The sequence below is a fragment of the Schistocerca nitens genome, chromosome 4, assembly GCF_023898315.1.
Source record: "Schistocerca nitens isolate TAMUIC-IGC-003100 chromosome 4, iqSchNite1.1, whole genome shotgun sequence".
NCBI lineage: Eukaryota > Metazoa > Arthropoda > Insecta > Orthoptera > Acrididae > Schistocerca > Schistocerca nitens.
This window is the reverse complement of record NC_064617.1, coordinates 296,475,982-296,493,967: the sequence shown is the minus strand read 5'-3', so window position 1 is coordinate 296,493,967 and position 17,986 is coordinate 296,475,982. Positions and strand designations below refer to the sequence as shown.

Below are 17,986 nucleotides of genomic sequence, written 5' to 3'. Positions count from 1 at the left end.
TTCATGCAGAAGTTGACTTATGCTTATCTTCAGTGCAGTAATGTGATCTGTGTAAGCAAGCATTATAAAGTAGTTTCTTTCGATGACACATGACTACAATAGTTTAAAATAATCTGATGCACTTTAATGGATATATATTTACATATTTGTGATACACGAGTATTTTATATTAATTTATAAACAAATAAATTGGTAAGAGGTTTCTGGTACATTTCACACACTTGTGGGCCATATCACTTATGATCTGTTCACACACTATTAGCATTTTATTTCTTTTGTAAACCGGTATGATGTATTTTTGTTTTTCAACATGTTTTACATCCATGTGGAATCTTCACTATGAGTCTGTGAGACTAGAAGTGTACTTCAGTTAATCTTATGTAATCAAAAGTTAAGAGAGGGATGAATGATTGTGCATTAAAGAACGGTATTTTTTTCTCTCGTGGTATGTTGTCTCAGCACCATAACCATATTTGAAAAAGGGAAAATATAAAACACATTTGGGTATGGGAAAGTGTGTTTCCCTAAGTTTTTGGAAAGTGTCACAAAAAATACAGTTGTTAACGGCACATTGTCTTCTTCCAACATTACAACACTTGTTCATTCATGCACAGCCATAAAATGAGCATATTCTTTATTCAGATATTTGTCCGTTTACTTTACACTCCATACATGTCCCCCTGCCTCCCTCTGGGGTTTATTTATCTTTCCAAACTCACAAAGACATTGTTTCAGATTTCCAGAAGTGTCTTTGCCCACATAACATTCCCATGCAGTGAAGTGAAGCCTTCAGTGAGTGAGTTTGAGAAACTGCCATGAATCATACAACTAGAAGAGGGTTTCTTACAGTAGATTTAAAGGTAACTGTTTGCAAATGCAAAAATTTAGTTAAATTTCTCAGTACTTTTAGTGTGAGCTATGTAGAAACAAGAAAGATAAGACACCTTTTAGCAAAGAAGACACAATGAAAATGGCAGTCTCAGCTATATACTTCATCACTGAAACAAGCAAAATACTGAAATTCTATTCATATTCCTTCATTATACAAAAGTACAGAAAGTGGCTTATTTTCCCACCAGCAGCAGGATGAGAGACAATTACAAAAGCTATCAGATCCACTAACTTTTGGAAAACCATGGTTAAATCTACTGAAAAACAAAAGATAAAAGAGCTGGGGCAACATGACTTGATATGGATTACACTGAAATATTATCTAGAATGTAGGGGCAATGGATACACAGCATTGCTATACAACAAAGAGATCAACAAATGACAGTCACATTATTCTCTGATAAGCAATACATGTACCCCTTGCAAACTTCTGTTGAGTGATACATGTTGCAGCAGAAAAGAAAAACATAACTTTTTTAAATGATTATATACACAACTCCCCCCATGAACCATGGACCTTGCCGTTGGTTGGGAGGCTTGCGTGCCTTAGTGATACAGATAGCGGTACCGTAGGTGCAACCACAATGGAGGGGTATCTGTTGAGAGGCCAGACAAACATGTGGTTCCTGAAGAGGGGCAGCAGCCTTTTTAGTAGCTGCAGGGGCAACAGTCTGGATGATTGACTGATCTGGCCTTGTAACATAACCAAAACGGCCTTGCTGTGCTGGTACTGCGAACAGCTGAAAGCAAGGGGAAACTACGGCCGTAATTTTTCCTGAGGGCATGCAGCTTTACTGTAAGGTTAAATGATGATGGCGTCCTCTTGAGTAAAATATTCTGGAGGTAAAATAGGCGGGGACTACTCAGGAGGACATCGTTATCAGGAGAAAGAAAACTGGCGTTCTACGGATCGGAGCGTGGAATGTCAGATCCCTTAATCGGGCAGGTAGGTTAGAAAATTTAAAAAGGGAAATGGATAGGTTAAAGTTAGATATACTGGGAATTAGTGAAGTTCGGTGGCAGGAGGAACAAAACTTGTGGTCAGGCGCATACAGGGTTATAAATACAAAATGAAATAGGGGTAATGCAGGAGTAGGTTTAATAATGAATAAAAAAATAGGAGTGCAGGTAAGGTGCTACAAACAGCATAGTGAACGCAGTATTGTGGCCAAGATAGACACAAACCCCACGTCTACCACAGTAGTGCAAATTTATATGCCAACTAGCTCTGCACATGATGAAGAAATTGAAGAAATGTATGATGAAATAAAAGAAATTATTCAGATAGTGAAGGGAGACGAAAATTTAATAGTCATGGGCGACTGGAATTCGGTAGTAGGAAAAGGGAGAGAAGGAAACGTAGTAGGTGAATATGGATTGGGGCTAAGAAATGAAAGAGGAAGCCACCTGGTAGAATTTTGCACTGAGCACAACTTAATCATAGCTAACACTTGGTTCAAGAATCATAAAAGAAGGTTGTATACATGGAAGAATCCTGGAGATACTGACAGGTTTAAGATAGATTATATAATGGTAAGACAGAGATTTAGGAACCAGGTTTTAAATTGTAAGATATTTCCAGGGGCAGATGTGGACTCTGACCACAGTCTATTGGTTATGAACTGTAGATTAAAACTGAAGAAACTGCAAAAAGGTGGGAATTTAAGGAGATGGGAGCTGGATAAACTGAAAGAACCGGAGGTTGTACAGAGTTTCAAGGAGAGCATAAGGGAACAATTGACAGGAATGGGGGAAAGAAATACAGTAGAAGAAGAATGGGTAGCTTTGAGGGATGAAGTAGTGAAGGCAGCAGAGGATCAAGTAGGTAAAAAGAAGAGGGCTGCTAGGAATCCATGGGTAACAGAAGAAATATTGAACTTAATTGATGAAAGGAGAAAATATAAAAATTCAGTAAATGAAGCAGGCAAAAAGGAATACAAACGTCTCAAAAATGCTATCGACAGGAAGTGCAAAATGGCTAAGCATGGATGGCTAGAGGTCAAATGTAAGGATGTAGAGGCTTGTCTCACCAGGGGCAAGATAGATACTGCCTACAGGAAGATTAAAGAGACCTTTGGAGAAAAGAGAACCACTTGTATGAATATCAAGAGCTCAGATGGAAACCCAGTTCTAAGCAAAGAAGGGAAAGCAGAAAGGTGGAAGGAGTATATAGAGGGTCTATACAAGGGTGATGTACTTGAGGATAATATTATGGAAATGGAAGAGGATGTAGATGAAGATGAAATGGGAGATATGATACTGTGTGAAGAGTTTGATAGAGCATTGAAAGATCTGAGTCGAAACAAGGCTCCGGGAGTAGACAACATTCCATTAGATCTACTGACAGCCTTGGGAGAGCCAGTCCTGACAAAACTCTACCACCTGGTGAGCAAGATGTATGAGACAGGTGAAATACCTCAGACTTCAAGAACAATATAATAATTCCAATCCCAAAGAAAGCAGGTGTTGACAGATGTGAAAATTACTGTACTATCAGTTTAAAGTCACGGCTGCAAAATAATAATGTGAATTCTTTACAAATGAATGGAAAAACTGGTAGAAGCCAACCTCGGGGACAATCAGTTTGGATTCTGTAGAAATATTGGAACACGTGAGGCAATACTGGCACCACAGCTTATCTTAGAAGATTGGTTAAGGAAAGGCAAAGCTATGTTTCTAGCATTTGTAGACTTAGAGAAAGCTTTTGACAATGTTGACTGGAATACTCTCTTCCAAATTCTGAAGGTGGCAGGGGTAAAATACAGGGAGCGAAATGCTATTTACAATTTGTACAGAAACCAGATGGCAGTTATAAGAGTCGAGGTGCACGAAAGGGAAGCAGTGGTTGGGAAGGGAGTGAGACAGGGTTGTAGCCTCTCCTCGATGTTATTCAATCTGTATATTAAGCAAGCAGTAAAGGAAACAAAAGAAAAATTCGGAGTAGGTATTAAAATCCATGGAGAAGAAATAAAAACTTTGAGGTTTGCCTACGACATTGTAATTCTGTCAAAGATAGCAAAGGACTTGGAAGAGCAGTTGAACGGAATGGACAGTGTCTTGAAAGGAGGATATAAGATGAACATCAACAAAAGCAAAATGAGGATAATGGAATGTAGTCGAGTTAACTCGGGTGATGCTGAGGGAATTAGATTGGGAAATGAGACACTTAAAGTAGTAAAGTAGTTTTGCTATTTGGGGAGCAAAATAAATGATGATGGTCGAAGTAGAGAGGATATAAAATGTAGACTCGCTATGGTAAGGAAAGCGTTTCTGAAGAAGAGAAATTTGTTAATATCGAGTATAGATTTAAGTGTCAGGAAGTCGTTTCTGAAAGTATTTGTATGGAGTGTAGCCATGTATGGAAGTGAAACATGGACGAAAAATAGTTTGGACAAGAAGAGAATAGAAGCTTTTGAAATGTGGTGCTACAGAAGAATGCTGAAGATTAGATGGGTACATCACATAACTAATGAATTGGTATTGAATAGAATTGGGGAGAAAAGGAGTTTGTGGCACAACTTGACAAGAAGAAGGGACCAGTTGGTAGGACATGTTTTGAGGCATCAAGGGATCACAAATCTAGCATTGGAGGGCAGCGTGGAGGGTAAAAATCATAGAGGGAGACCAATAGATGTATACACTAAGCAGATTCAGAAGGATGTAGGTTGACGATGTTACTCAGAGATGAAGAAGCTTTCGCAGGATAGAGTAGCATGGAGAGCTGCATCAAACCAGTCTTGGGACTGAGGACCACAACAACAATAACAACAACATCCTTTGTGAGTATATTTGAAAACAGTTTCCCTAAGAAAACAGTGCAACACAATTGTAAGAAACCATGTGTAAAGCCAAGCCTTACTAAAGGGATAAAAATATCTTGTAAACAGAAAAGGGAAATGTATATCACAGCCAGAAGGAGCAATGATCCAGAAACAGCCAAACATTATAAAATCGATTGCACTGTGTTAAGAAAAATAATTAAAAAGTTCAGAATTATGTACATTATATCTGATATTAGCACCTCTGATAATAAAATTATATCAATTTGGGATGTTGTTAAAAGGGAAACAGGGAAACAGAGAGCACAGGAAGACTGTATTTCTATCAAACTCAATGAAAAGTTTGTTAACAAAAAGTCAGAAGTAGAAAATATGTTCAATAATCATTTAGGTGTTGTAGCAACAAGCTATGTTTCTAGCATTTGTAGACTTAGAGAAAGCTTTTGACAATGTTGACTGGAATACTCTCTTCCAAATTCTGAAGGTGGCAGGGGTAAAATACAGGGAGCAGCTATTCATCAGAAAACACCAGGCTTTACATGGAAAAAGCAATACCTATGCAACTTGATAAAACTGCAATTCAATCCACCTTTCCTACTGAAATTAGGAAAATAATAAATTCATTAAAAGTAAAAGCTTGCATGGAACTGATGGCATTTCAAAAGAGTGCTACAAGCTTGTTCCCAATGGATAAATAGGATTCTCAGCCACATATGTAGTAGCTCACTGAAGCAGGGCATTTTCCCAGATTGACTGAAATATGCTAGCATTAAACCATTGCATAAATGGGGATAGATCTGATGCAACAACTATCAACCAATCTCATTTCTGACAGCTTTATCCAAAATTCTTGAAAAAGTTATGTATTCAAGATTAGCTTCATATATTTGTAAAAATGAAGAAATTCATATTTAACTGGAAGAAGGCAGAAGGATGAAATTAACAGTAAAGACAGTATGCAAAAATCAGCAGAGTCCTCTAACTGGGGAGGTATCAAGAATAGTGTCCCATGGGGTTCAGTCTTTTGGTCTGCTGTTGTTCTCAATATATATATTAACAAATTGCCACTCTGTATCCATGAAGATGCAAAGTTAGTTCCTTTTTCTCATGATAAAAGTATAGTAACCACACCTAACAAACAAGAATTAGCTGAGGAAATTGTAAATAACATCTTTCAGAAAATTTAGTGGTTCTTTGCGAATGAACTCTCACTAAATTTTAAGAAAACTCACTATATACAATTCCTTACAATAACTGGCATAACACCATTGATAAATATAGTCTTTAAACAGAAGTCTGTTGCTAAGGCAGAATATTCAAAATTTCTGGGTGTGTGCATTGATGAGAATTTGAACTGTAAGAAACACATTGATTATCTGCTGAAATAGTTAGGTTCAGCTACTTATGCTGTTAGGGTTATTGCAAATTTTGGTGATACACAAATCAGTAAATTAGCCTATTTTCATTCACTGCTTTCACATGGCATCATATTTTGGGGCAATTCCTCATTAAGATAAAAAGTATTCATTGCACAAAAGAGTGTAATCAGAATAATAGATGGAGCTCAACCAAGATCACCTTGCAGATGTTTATTTAAGGAACATGGGGTATTCGTAGTATCTTTGCAATACAGATATTCACTTTTGAAATTTTTATTAATAACTCATCCCAATTCAAAGACAATAGCAAACTGCATAGCTACAAAACTAGAAGAAAGGATGATCTTCACTATTCTGGGATAAATCTGACTTTGGCACGGAAAGGGGTGAATTGCGCTGCCACAAAAATCTTTGATCATTTGCTATTTAAAAGTCTGAAAATAGCCAACCAACATTTAAAAACAAATTAAAAGAATTTCTGAATGACAACTCCATCTACTTAATAGATGAATTTTTAGATAAAAAAAAAAAAAAGAAACTATATATATATGTATGTGTGTTGAAAACTTGTGTTATACTGATGACATGTTCCACAACATTAGAAAATATTGTATTCATGATCTAGGGAACAAGTATTAATCTAAAGTAATTTAATGTAAAAATCAGTTTGCAGTTTAGGACTGCAGGAGGGAGGGATGGTATGTGCACTGACTAGATGTGTGATGCACAGGTGTCAGACCAAGTAGGAGCTGTGCACTATGAAGGTGATGTGGAGAGGAGAATTAGGAGACAGTACGACAACCTGAATTTACATTTATGAAGGGTTATTTGTGAAAAATAGAATAGTGGGCATTTTCCTTGGTGTTACAGGAGTTCTGAAACACATGGCAGTGGAAAGACAAAGAACAAACAAAGCTGATAGACCATTAAGGAGTGCCTGTCAAAATTTTCAACCTTATTAAAGCTCTAGGGCTGACATATAGCTTCTCCACTTTAATGTTGCAAACAGTTGAAAATTACTGGATTACTGGTGCCAAAATGTTCTCTCTCTCTTGCTCAGACTCAATTATGTGTGACTTTGTGTAGCTCACTAATGCTAATAACATGCAAAAAATGGCACAGTTTTCTAATTAAAAGGATCCCCTAAAAACATACATCAGCTGTGTGTCCAGACCCTCAACAGGTCTGTATGAAGTTGATACAAATGCAAAAGTGCACAAAGTTGCTGGAAAGCATTTTGACACATGATGAAATATAGAGCTTGTTGCAAAACTTCCCCAATGACCATTATAAATTGTAAAAGCTGTACTTGAGTGGAAAAAGCAGCTATCCCTAACTAGTTTGATAGGCAACTCACTAAATCTTTCTTGTCTTGGTAAAATATAGTTTGTTTAGTGTAATATCCTAATTTAACAAATTAAGAAAAACACATTAATCTAAAGTTTCTTGTAGAGAAAAGTGTAGGACATAATGCCCCCTATACATAGTGGGGCTCATATATTTTATTTAATACCAACCTGTTCATTTATTTTCTCAGTGCCAAGAGCATATTTTCCATCTTTTCTATGTCTGATACAAATGTTGAAAATACGGTTTTTGTACCACAGAGTCAGTGTTAAAGGGTTTGATGTCTGAGTTGATGGCCTTACAACAAAACATCCATCCTCACCTAAAAAGAATAGAAGTTCATCAATTAAAATCAACATTTATGACAATAATCATAAGACTATGATTGTATTCTTGTCACAATTCTGATGCCTAAGTATGGTCACAAAGTACCAAAAAATTATTTGTTATCCCTTCTCTGTAACACCAACTTCAATTGTAAATTTATACCATATTAGTGCCATTTGTGTTGTGAAATACAAAGGAAAAATGCAAAAACTGATTTACAATTCAAGGACTCCAAAGTAGGCATATTGTCATGAATGTTTCAAACTGACTGAGAGTAACCGTGAGAAATAGCACCTAAAAAGACAAAACTCCTGTTTCTGCCAAAATGGCTACAATTACTACAGTGTTTTCTTCTTTCTTTATACAAAACTCACAGAGTAAAAAAATATAATACAATACTCACTGTATTTACACTTATAACTACAGCTAACCTGCAACAGCACTCATTTGGAATTTTAGAATCATTAGGAGAAAATAGGCAACAGTAATTTAGAGGAAGAAAGCTGAATTTAGAAAAGAGGGAAAAACACAGGCTCAGTAATGAGGTAAATCAAGATTTTGTGGTCATTACTCATTCAGTCACACATTATATTCCATAACTTCCATCAAGGAAGAGAGCCTTCAACAGCTGCTTCCATGAGAGTTATCTGGAAAGTAACCTCCACTGGACTATAAATAAAATACTGTGTAGTTAAAGGAAATTTGTTAGGGGAATCTTAAAATTATACTTTTGTATTACTTCTGTATCTAATCATTATTCAGATTTTGGCATTTATAATACGTCTTAACAAGTTGACAAATGCCTTCTGCATTAAATTTAGCCAGCCTGTAACAGCATCTTGAAGTTCTTCATTGGAGTCAGTATGTTGGGAGCCAAGTCTGGGCTGTGTGGTGGATGTTCAAAAATGTCTGTGTTTGCAGGACAGAATATGGCAAGCACTGTCATGAAAAACCACAACACTGGCAGTCAAGAGACAGCTTTATTAGTTTTTCAATAGTTCTCCTCAGTTTTAGTGTTAATAGTGGGACAGTTTTTGGTTGAAGCTAAACATTATTAATGAGGGCTGTGTAATACAAAGGATTATTAGTCTTTGCATAAGCAATGGTGAACATAGCAGAACAATAGCAATACTTTCTCAACTCAGTGGTAAATTAGGTCTACAGTGAGTTGTTGATAAAGTAAAACTGCAAATAAGACTCATGCTCAATAAGACCCATGCTCAATGAGTTTCAAAATGACTGCCTTTAAGTTCAAAAATGGTGACATATTGGATAGAAGCAACAAGATAACTCACTGTCAATCAATATAATTCTGAGGTAGTAGTCGCAATGTGTAATAATGTTTGGGGACACTTGATGGATATGAAGGAAGTATCATGAATAAAGCCAAAGCATTATAAAAGATGCACAGTCACTCAGTGAATGGATTACTAAGAACTTCAGGCTATAAGAAGCATTTGTGAATATTTTAATCTTGATATAAGACACGAAAATGCTACTTAACTTCCTAGAGTGGTATTAACCACATATCAAAAATATGGAAAGGATAGATTGCTAATCATCACATAGAGGAGGTGTGAAGTTGGTAGACAGGCAGAACAAAAAAGAATACTGAAATATTTAAACTTCTGGATTATGTCCTTCCTCAGAAGTAGAACTCAGACACATTCACACAACACCTCACACACAGATGGCTACTACCTCCAGATGTTAAAATGTCTGTTGGCAACTCAGTGCCTCCTCTATGCAGTGAGTAGCAATCTCTCCCTTCCATATTGTTGTATTTCATCATGGACTTTCCATTACTTTATTAACGACATATTTTAGGCTACACTTCCACCATGTAAATGTGACACATAAATAAAAGAACGAAGGCCAGCAACAACTAAAAGGTTTGTTCATTTAACTCTGTGCCTGATGTGTGAGTGATACTACTCCACCTATGGTAAAATTTGCAATTTCAATCTGTCATACAGTGTTCTCATGGCATATATCATCATGGGAATAAGCAGTATATATCTGTTTGGAAATAGCCACATTTTGTAGACTACAGTCAACACAGAGGAGGATTCAGACTGAGACACAAAGGCACAGTAAAATCTGGCCCTCAATAAAGAAAAGAAGAATGAGACTTTATAGAAACAGAATAGGTGACAAGCAACTAATGTTAGTGAATAATTTCCATTATGTTACTGGTGTAAGAATGGATAAACTACTGCTACTACTTTAGCTAATAACAAATCTCATGTTAATGATAATGTACTCTAGAAAATCTCCTGTTATGTAAAAGAAATTGCGCTAAAATTAACAAGTCATCTTCAGAGATAAATAGTTTTTCTAGAAAAATAGAGTATGATAAATCTTGGCTCACCATTGCGTAACAGCTCTTCTGCTCTCTGTCTGTCAATGTTATGGAACCATGGCATTTGCCTGAATGATACTGGTGTTGTTTGATGAGGTGTGATATCTGAAAAATGATAAACATATCATTATAAACAGTTACCATGACATCTTGGTAAATTCTTATACTGAAACAAACATGAATATGAAACTTGCTCAAAGATTAAAACTCTGGGACAGGCAGACTTGAATCACCTTGCCATTTGCAGGCTCCAGCCCAGGACACAACCTTAATATGCCAAAATGTTCCATAACAACACATACTATGCTACAGAGAAACTATCATTCTGAAATCAGTGACAGTCAAATATTGGAACAGCTGTTATTTCTTAAGCATGACCTATTGATTGCCCTACAACCTTAATATGCCACAATGTTCCATAACAACACATACTATGCTACAGAGAAACTATCATTCTGAAATCAGTGACTGTCAAATATTGGAACAGCTGTTATTTCTTAAGCATGACCTATTGATTCCCCTACAACGTCATCAATATTATAGCGCCAACATACTAACTAGCAACATATCAGGCTTCTACTTGGAGCCCTCTGGTAGTAAAATGTGAATACCACATTCAAAATTCTGAAGACTTTGTGTGGTGACTCAAGAATTTGTACCTCAAACCAAGTGAAATATTAGTGAGTTTTGATGTGGTCTCTTTGTTCATATGAGTTCCTTGGTGGATTTGTTGTAACAGAAAGGAACTAAACTGGAAGAGGACAATCATACATGTCTTAAAACATTTGCTAATCTTGACACTTTTTTATTCGATAACTAATACTTTGAAAAAAATGATGGTGTTGATATGGGGAGTCTTCTGTCTCATATAGTAGTTGACCTTTTTATGGAAGACTTTGAGGACAAAGCACTTCAATATGCAGTTCTCAAATCCATATGTTTTTGAAGATATGCAGATGATGCCTCTGTAGTATGGCACAGAGGACAAACCGTAACTTCATTTTTAGAACATCTAAAATCTATCGATTCTAGTATTTTTTTCACTGTGGAAGTGGATAAAAATGGACACCTCCTTTTTCTGGATGTCATGGTTTGTAGAAAAGAAGGTTGATCCTTGGTCATAATGTGTTCCATAAATCAACAGGCACTGAACTGTATTTATGAGCTACTAATATTGTGACCCAACCCAACACAGCAGTATATTGTTAGGCAGTTGATAGTTTGAGCTATCTCACATCCAGACAGACTGTCAGCAGAACTGTCAGATTGTCAGCATCTCCACTCTGTGTTTGTCCATAATGGGCACTCTGAGAAGCAGATTCGCAATGCATTTCACTCAGAATGTATTAAACATTAAGAACACCCAGAAGTTGCTAAGAACTCTACTAGAATGGTTTTCCTGTCTTATGTTGGCAGTATGTCCTTCAAGATTGGCAAGCTCTTCAACAAACATGGAATAATATGTGTCTTCTGACCTCTGAAATGAATGCAAACAATGTTGGGTTCCATAGACAACATGGGTCTAAGGAGACCAAGAATATACAAGACACATTATCATACCATCACATAAAGGAATACTTGGTCTTATATATCATAACCAATTCCTCTATCCTGGGAGGCCACATTACAGTAAGTAAGTTTTATTCTTAGCCAATAGCACACACATCAACAGGAAGTTTCATAGCATATCGAGTGTCGTGGTGCCAATAAAATCTAAAACGTAACCAAAAAAAAAAGTATTTAAGTAAACAAATCCTCACAGTGACAAGTATAGTCAAATGCAATGAAACTGGTTTTATTGCTGTGATGCTGAAATCTAGTGTCATAATTTAAAGTTGACATTTAAAGATGAATGTTCACATTCTGCAATTCAAAAGTCTATGTCTGCCAAGTAATGAGTAGAGGCTGTTTTCTACACATATGTGGCAGTGTTGGGAAAAGTTACAGAGGCATTTAAAATGATCCATGGTAAAACAAGACTCAACAGATGTGTTGAATTGGCAGAAAGAATGGTGAATTTTTATGGCTGAAGAACTCCTGTTAGATGCCAATAGAATGCAAATTCTTGCTTGTTGGGTGTGATTACTGTACTTGGATCATCAGCAAACAGAACTAGCTTTGCATCTTCATGGTGCAAGTTGTTAATATATATTTAGAACAATAAGGGACCCAGGACTGAACCCTGTGGGGCACCATTCTTGATACCTCCCCAGTTAGAGGACTCTACTGGCTTTTGCAGGCTATCTTCACTGTTAATTTTAACCTTCTGCATTCTTCCAATTAAGTATTAGTTAAACCATTTGTGCACTGTTCCACTCATACCACAATGCTCAAGGTTATCTAGAAGAATTTCATGAATTGCACAATCAAAAGCCTTTGAGAGATCACACAATATCCCAATGGGTGATGTGCAGTTATTAAATGCATTTAATATTTTATCAGTGAAAGCATATATAGCATTATCTGTTGTAAAGCCTTTCTGAAAACCAAATTTACATTTTGTTAGTACTTCATTTTTATCAATATGTTATGCTACTCTTGAATACGTTACTTTGTCAAGAATTTTGGATAAAGCTTTCAGAAGTGAGATTGGGCAGTAGTTGTTAGCATCAGACCTATCCCCTATTTTATGCAATGATTTAACAATAGCGTATTTCAGTCTATCTTGAAAAATGCTCTGTTTCAGTGAGCTACTACATATGTGGCTGAGAATCCTACTTATCTGTTGGGAACAAGCTTTTAATGCTCTGCTGGAAAAGCCATCAATTCCATGTGAGCTTTTGCTTTTGAGTGAATTTATTGTTTTCCTAATTTCAGTGCGTGAGGTGAGTTGAATTTCAGTTTTATCAAATTGCATAGGCACTGCCTCTTCCATATACAGCCTTGTATTTTCTAATGAATAGTTGAATATAATAGAGGGAAACATTCCACGTGGGAAAAATATATCTAAAAACAAAGATGATGTGACTTACCATATGAAAGCGCTGGCAGGTCGATAGATACACAAACAAACACATACATACACACAAAATTCAAGCTTTCGCAACCAATGGTTGCTTCGTCAGGAAAGAGGGAAGGAGAGAGAAAGATGAAAGGATGTGGGTTTTAAGGGAGAGGGTAAGGAGTCATTCCAATCCCGGGAGCTGAAAGAATTACCTTAGGGGGAAAAAAGGACAAGTATACACTCGCACACACACACACATATCCATCCGCACATACACAGACACAAGCAGAAATTTGTAAAGGCAAAGAGTTTGGATACTATTTTCTCTATAACAGTCAAAAATGATTATTAAAAATGTTTTCTACATCTGACTTTTTGTTAACACATTTTTCATTAAGTTTGACAGAAATACAGTCTTCCTGTGTTCTCGGTTGCCCCAGATGTGCTAATCTCAGACATAACGCACATACTTATGGACTTTTTAATTATTTTTCTTAATACAGTGCAGTAGGTTTTATACTGTTTCACTGTTTCTGGATTGTTACTCCTCCTAGCTATAAGATACATTTCCCTTTCCTGTTTAAAAGATATTTTTATCCCTTTAGTAATCCATGGCTTTTTACATGGTTTCTTAGAATTATATTTCACCATTTTCTTATGGAAACTGTTTTCAAATATACTCACTAAGGTATCATGAAATACATTACATTTTAAATCAGCATCATATTCCCTGTAAACCTCATCCTAGTCTAACTGCTGCAAGCTTTCCCTAAAATTTTGAATTGTTAAATCATTAATTGAATGCTCCATTGTGGAGGACTGTTTTGCATTATTGTATGGAGCTGTGTCACATACTGTAACTAGCTCTGCATTTTGATCAGACAGACCATTCTTAACAGGAAAAGTTTTTATTTAATTACATTTATCTTGGTCTTTGAAAACATTATCTATCAGTGTGCTGCTTTCCTGTACCACCCAAGCATGAAAATCAATAACTGGTGTCAAACTGAATGAACCAAGTAATACTTCAAAGTCAAGCTTTCTATTGGACTCTTTCAGAAAATCTACATTGAAATCCCCACAAACAATAATTTGCATCCCTCTGTCTGACAGATAGCACAACAAAGAATCCAAGTTTTTCAAAAATAGTTGAAAATTTCCCAATGGGGACTTATACACAGCACAATTATAAAAGTGCCATTATTTAGTTTATGCTCACACGCACATGCTTCTATATGTCACTCTATGCAAAAAATTTTAGTTTCCAAATTTTTCACACTATGACAGATTTTAACATATATGGCAACTCCTCCTCTCTCCATAGTGTCTCTACTTACATATGCTGAAAGCTTGTATTCACCTTCCATTCCATACCTGTGACTACATGATGTTCAGACAGGAATAGTACATCTATTCCACCCTAAGTTTCTAAATCTTCCAAACAAACAAGAAGCTCATCTACTTTGTTTTTTAATCCCCTGATATCCTCATGCTATATACTAACATTATTTTTCACTGTACTGTTATGATAATCTTGTGATATTTTAACATCTCTAGAACCTGCCTGTCTGAACTTCCCATTAAGCTTAATTTCAATCAATGTTGGATGATTGGACACTGATCTTAGCCTAAAAAAGTACTCCCATGAGTTTCAGCCCCCCCCCCCCCTTAACCCTTTTATGCCGGCACCGTGATTGTTGCATCGTGTGCTGTGGATGAGCGGCAGGCCCGCCCGGCCATGCCCGCTGTGGCTCTTCTCTGTCCTGCTTTCACACTCATGGTGTTTTCACAATTATTGGACTTTATACTATATATTTATTTGGGAAAATATTTATACAAATCACACATGTCTTTGATATTGTGTCTGCGCACAAATCAAAGTCTGGGATGTCAATAGAACAGCTACAGTAGCACATGTACCTGATGTAGAAGCAGCTACAGTAGGTGTTTCATGTTCATTGTTGGATTCGGATGATGATTCACTTTCATCTTCGAAGTCACTATCCAGTATGAAAGAAAGAGCTTCCTCCACAGTATATCGCTTATCTGCCATATCACTTCTATTAGAAACTAACTGAGGTTAACAACATGTCACTTCAGATTATAAACAAGGCAGGAAATGAAAGCAAAACCAATGCTTTGAAACTACAGACTTTGAACAAAGCTGCTAGATAATACATAGGTCAAGCTTCCACAGAAGTCGAGCATAGTGAAGATGAGAAATATGATGTGAGGTGGAACTGCTGCAGCAGTCCACCGGCTGAGCGGCACATTTGCACCTGACTTCTACAGAAGTCCACCATAGCGAAAGGGTTAAAGATTTTGCTATCATCCCAGCCAGTTTACCCTTCCCTTTCCTACTGATGCAGGCCATGTCTTGTGAAGTCCCACCTAACAATAGCATCAACAGGAACCAAACCTATACCTGACAAAGTAGCCACTGTAAGCAGCTGATCTAGCTCCATATTGACGTTCCTGACAGAGCTGTTCAATTGGGGCCGATCATATCACATCAAATCTGGAACCAAGTCAACATTTATATGGTTCATTGCAGGTGTTGTTTTTACTAGGTTATGCTCAATAGTGAAGCCCTGATCCCTATCAATACTGTTTCTCACTCCACCCACTACCAAAACATGATCCTGCTTTGTAAAACCCTTGCACAATCATCCTACATCCTCCATCACTTGGCTAAGACATACACTGGGCCTGAAAATACTTGTGACCTGGTACTGGTCACCTAATTTTTCCTGAAACATCTGACCCACACCTTTCCATGGCTACTACCTAACAGCAGAACTTTCTTCCTACTTTCTACATTTTTGCAACAGTTAGTTTCCTAGTGAAAGTCTGTTGAGTGCTGACTACACTTACATGTACTTGAGCCTCTTCCCTAGTTGACTGAGGTAGCAAGGCAAATCTGTTGTTTGTGCCAATGATGCAACTGTCAGATACTGTTCTCTTTCTGTGGCCCCTGTTCCTTGCTACCACTTTCCGCCTGTCTTCACACTTCTCCCCACTTAACCTCATCAGTTTCTCCGTAGCACTATCCAGTTCAGCCTGAAGGGCTCTAATCTTCCCATCCTGATCCGCTATTTTCCTATCCCTTGAACATAATCTGCACTACCATGGAAGAGGCTCATTTACTTCCCTGATTCCTATGCTATGTAAATCATGAAAACGACTGTACACCCAGTAATAAGTGTTCTGTCTGATCGTGAGACACAGATAGTAAGGACAAACAAGATGGTGCTTTACAGTATAGACCCTCTCAGTGGAAATCAGTTAGAATAGTTAAGGAATGCAGGACAAAAATTTCTTAAGAATATTTTGCAACAGACAGCCTGAGATGAAATTTATAATGATAGAAATGCCAGCATAAAATATAATCTATTCCATGATAGATTCATATCATTATTTGAAAATAGCTTTCCTCTAAACTAATCAGAAATGACATTAAACAGCCTTGTAAGAAACCACAGATCACTAGAGGTATTAAAATAACTTGTGAAAGGAAAGGAAAATGTATCTGTTGGAAAGAACAATTAAAAACCCTGCAGTAATCATACTCTTCAAAATTTACTCAAAGTTATTAAAAAAAAAAGATAGAAAAAAATGAACTGCACATTGCGTTAGAAAACAGTAATCACGATGACAGTGCTGGAGAATCAAAGTCAGTTTTGTGTTACATTTTTAATAGCATTATGTTTATGTGAATGGTACTCTGTGAGTGATATGTTTCCAAACAGGTCTTGAGGAGAGGAAGTGGATTACTGGGAAAAAATATATAGTGTTATTTAAAAAAGATGTACTGCTGCTCAAACCTTCATAATGAACAAAGTTACAAGTAAGACAATCATGCTGGTTAATATCCCCATGGTAGATAAACAACATTTGCTTGATGCCTTTTTATTTTACTTCTGGAAAAAAAAGTTATTCTGTGTGGTCAAGATTAATAGGGCACCATGTATATGTCAATCAACTTGTAAATGGTCATTTTGAGAATGTGTAATAGGGATATAAAGTAACTCATGCCATATCATTATAATTAATCATACTAATAATCTATGGAACATAAAAGTGGCAATGTACCTATGTTATCCCAGTCCCTGGCTCTGACTGGGCCAGTCAGGCTACAATGCCAGGATAATCAAAGCACAATCAATCGCTCTACAACCAACGCTGGCTTCAGGAAAATGCTGGATTTCCGATGACAAAGGCCCTTATTGTAGTGATTGGTAAACTGGCTACAACTTTGTACAAACGTTAAAACTGGTATCTATGGTCACTTCTAGTTAGTCAACCGCCTCTCCCCCACATGCCGCCCCCCCCCCCCTTTCCCCAATCCACCAATATGTGCTACCTTGTCTGTTGTTGCCACTACAAAGCCAAGTGCACCTCATCCCATACTAGAGAGAGAGGTGAGTGAAATTTTTTTTCACAATAGTACTAACAAACAATAACAAGTGATTCAGAAGGAATTATAATAAACTTGGCTATGAATCCAAGTATATGGACAGTTTTCGCAATATTCTGTAGTAGTTACATAAATTTCAGAATGGAATGACTCCATCAGCCTTCATGGTCTTGTAGCAACTATATGAGTGGAAATGGTGAAAACTATACATTTGAAATAGATTTAAGTTCACTCCTTTCTTGAATAATTTGTTTGTTGTATTTCCATCATTAATACCTTCTACCTACATAATGTATGTCAAAATATTACTATGTTTACATAATATTGATTCAGATCCAAATTATTTTGTTTAACACAAAAATACAGCTTCTTTAACAGAGAAAATGAAAATGCATTAATATTTTTTGACTGTCATTTCCCTGCTTATACACACACTCATAGATGTGCAAGTGGATTGTATATGACTCAGTGGAGTTCTTTCACAAACACTAACAAGTAATAAAAAGGCTGAGGCAGCAGCCTAATGGAAGATGGTAGATG

The 17,986-nt window shown here is 36.7% G+C and overlaps 1 protein-coding gene across 1 annotated transcript in view; it reads right to left on the bottom strand.

Moving 5' to 3' along the window:
• The window catches only part of LOC126253219 (uncharacterized protein DDB_G0284459-like), a 457,157-nt gene that overhangs the window by 7,209 nt on the left and 431,962 nt on the right, over window positions 1–17,986 (bottom strand). Inside the window, exons 18-19 of the mRNA XM_049954404.1 lie at window positions 10,095–10,190; window positions 7,567–7,718 (exon numbers count right to left, since the gene is read on the bottom strand). Coding sequence (XP_049810361.1) covers window positions 7,567–7,718; window positions 10,095–10,190 — 248 coding nt within the window. The remainder of the gene's footprint in view (window positions 1–7,566; window positions 7,719–10,094; window positions 10,191–17,986) is intronic.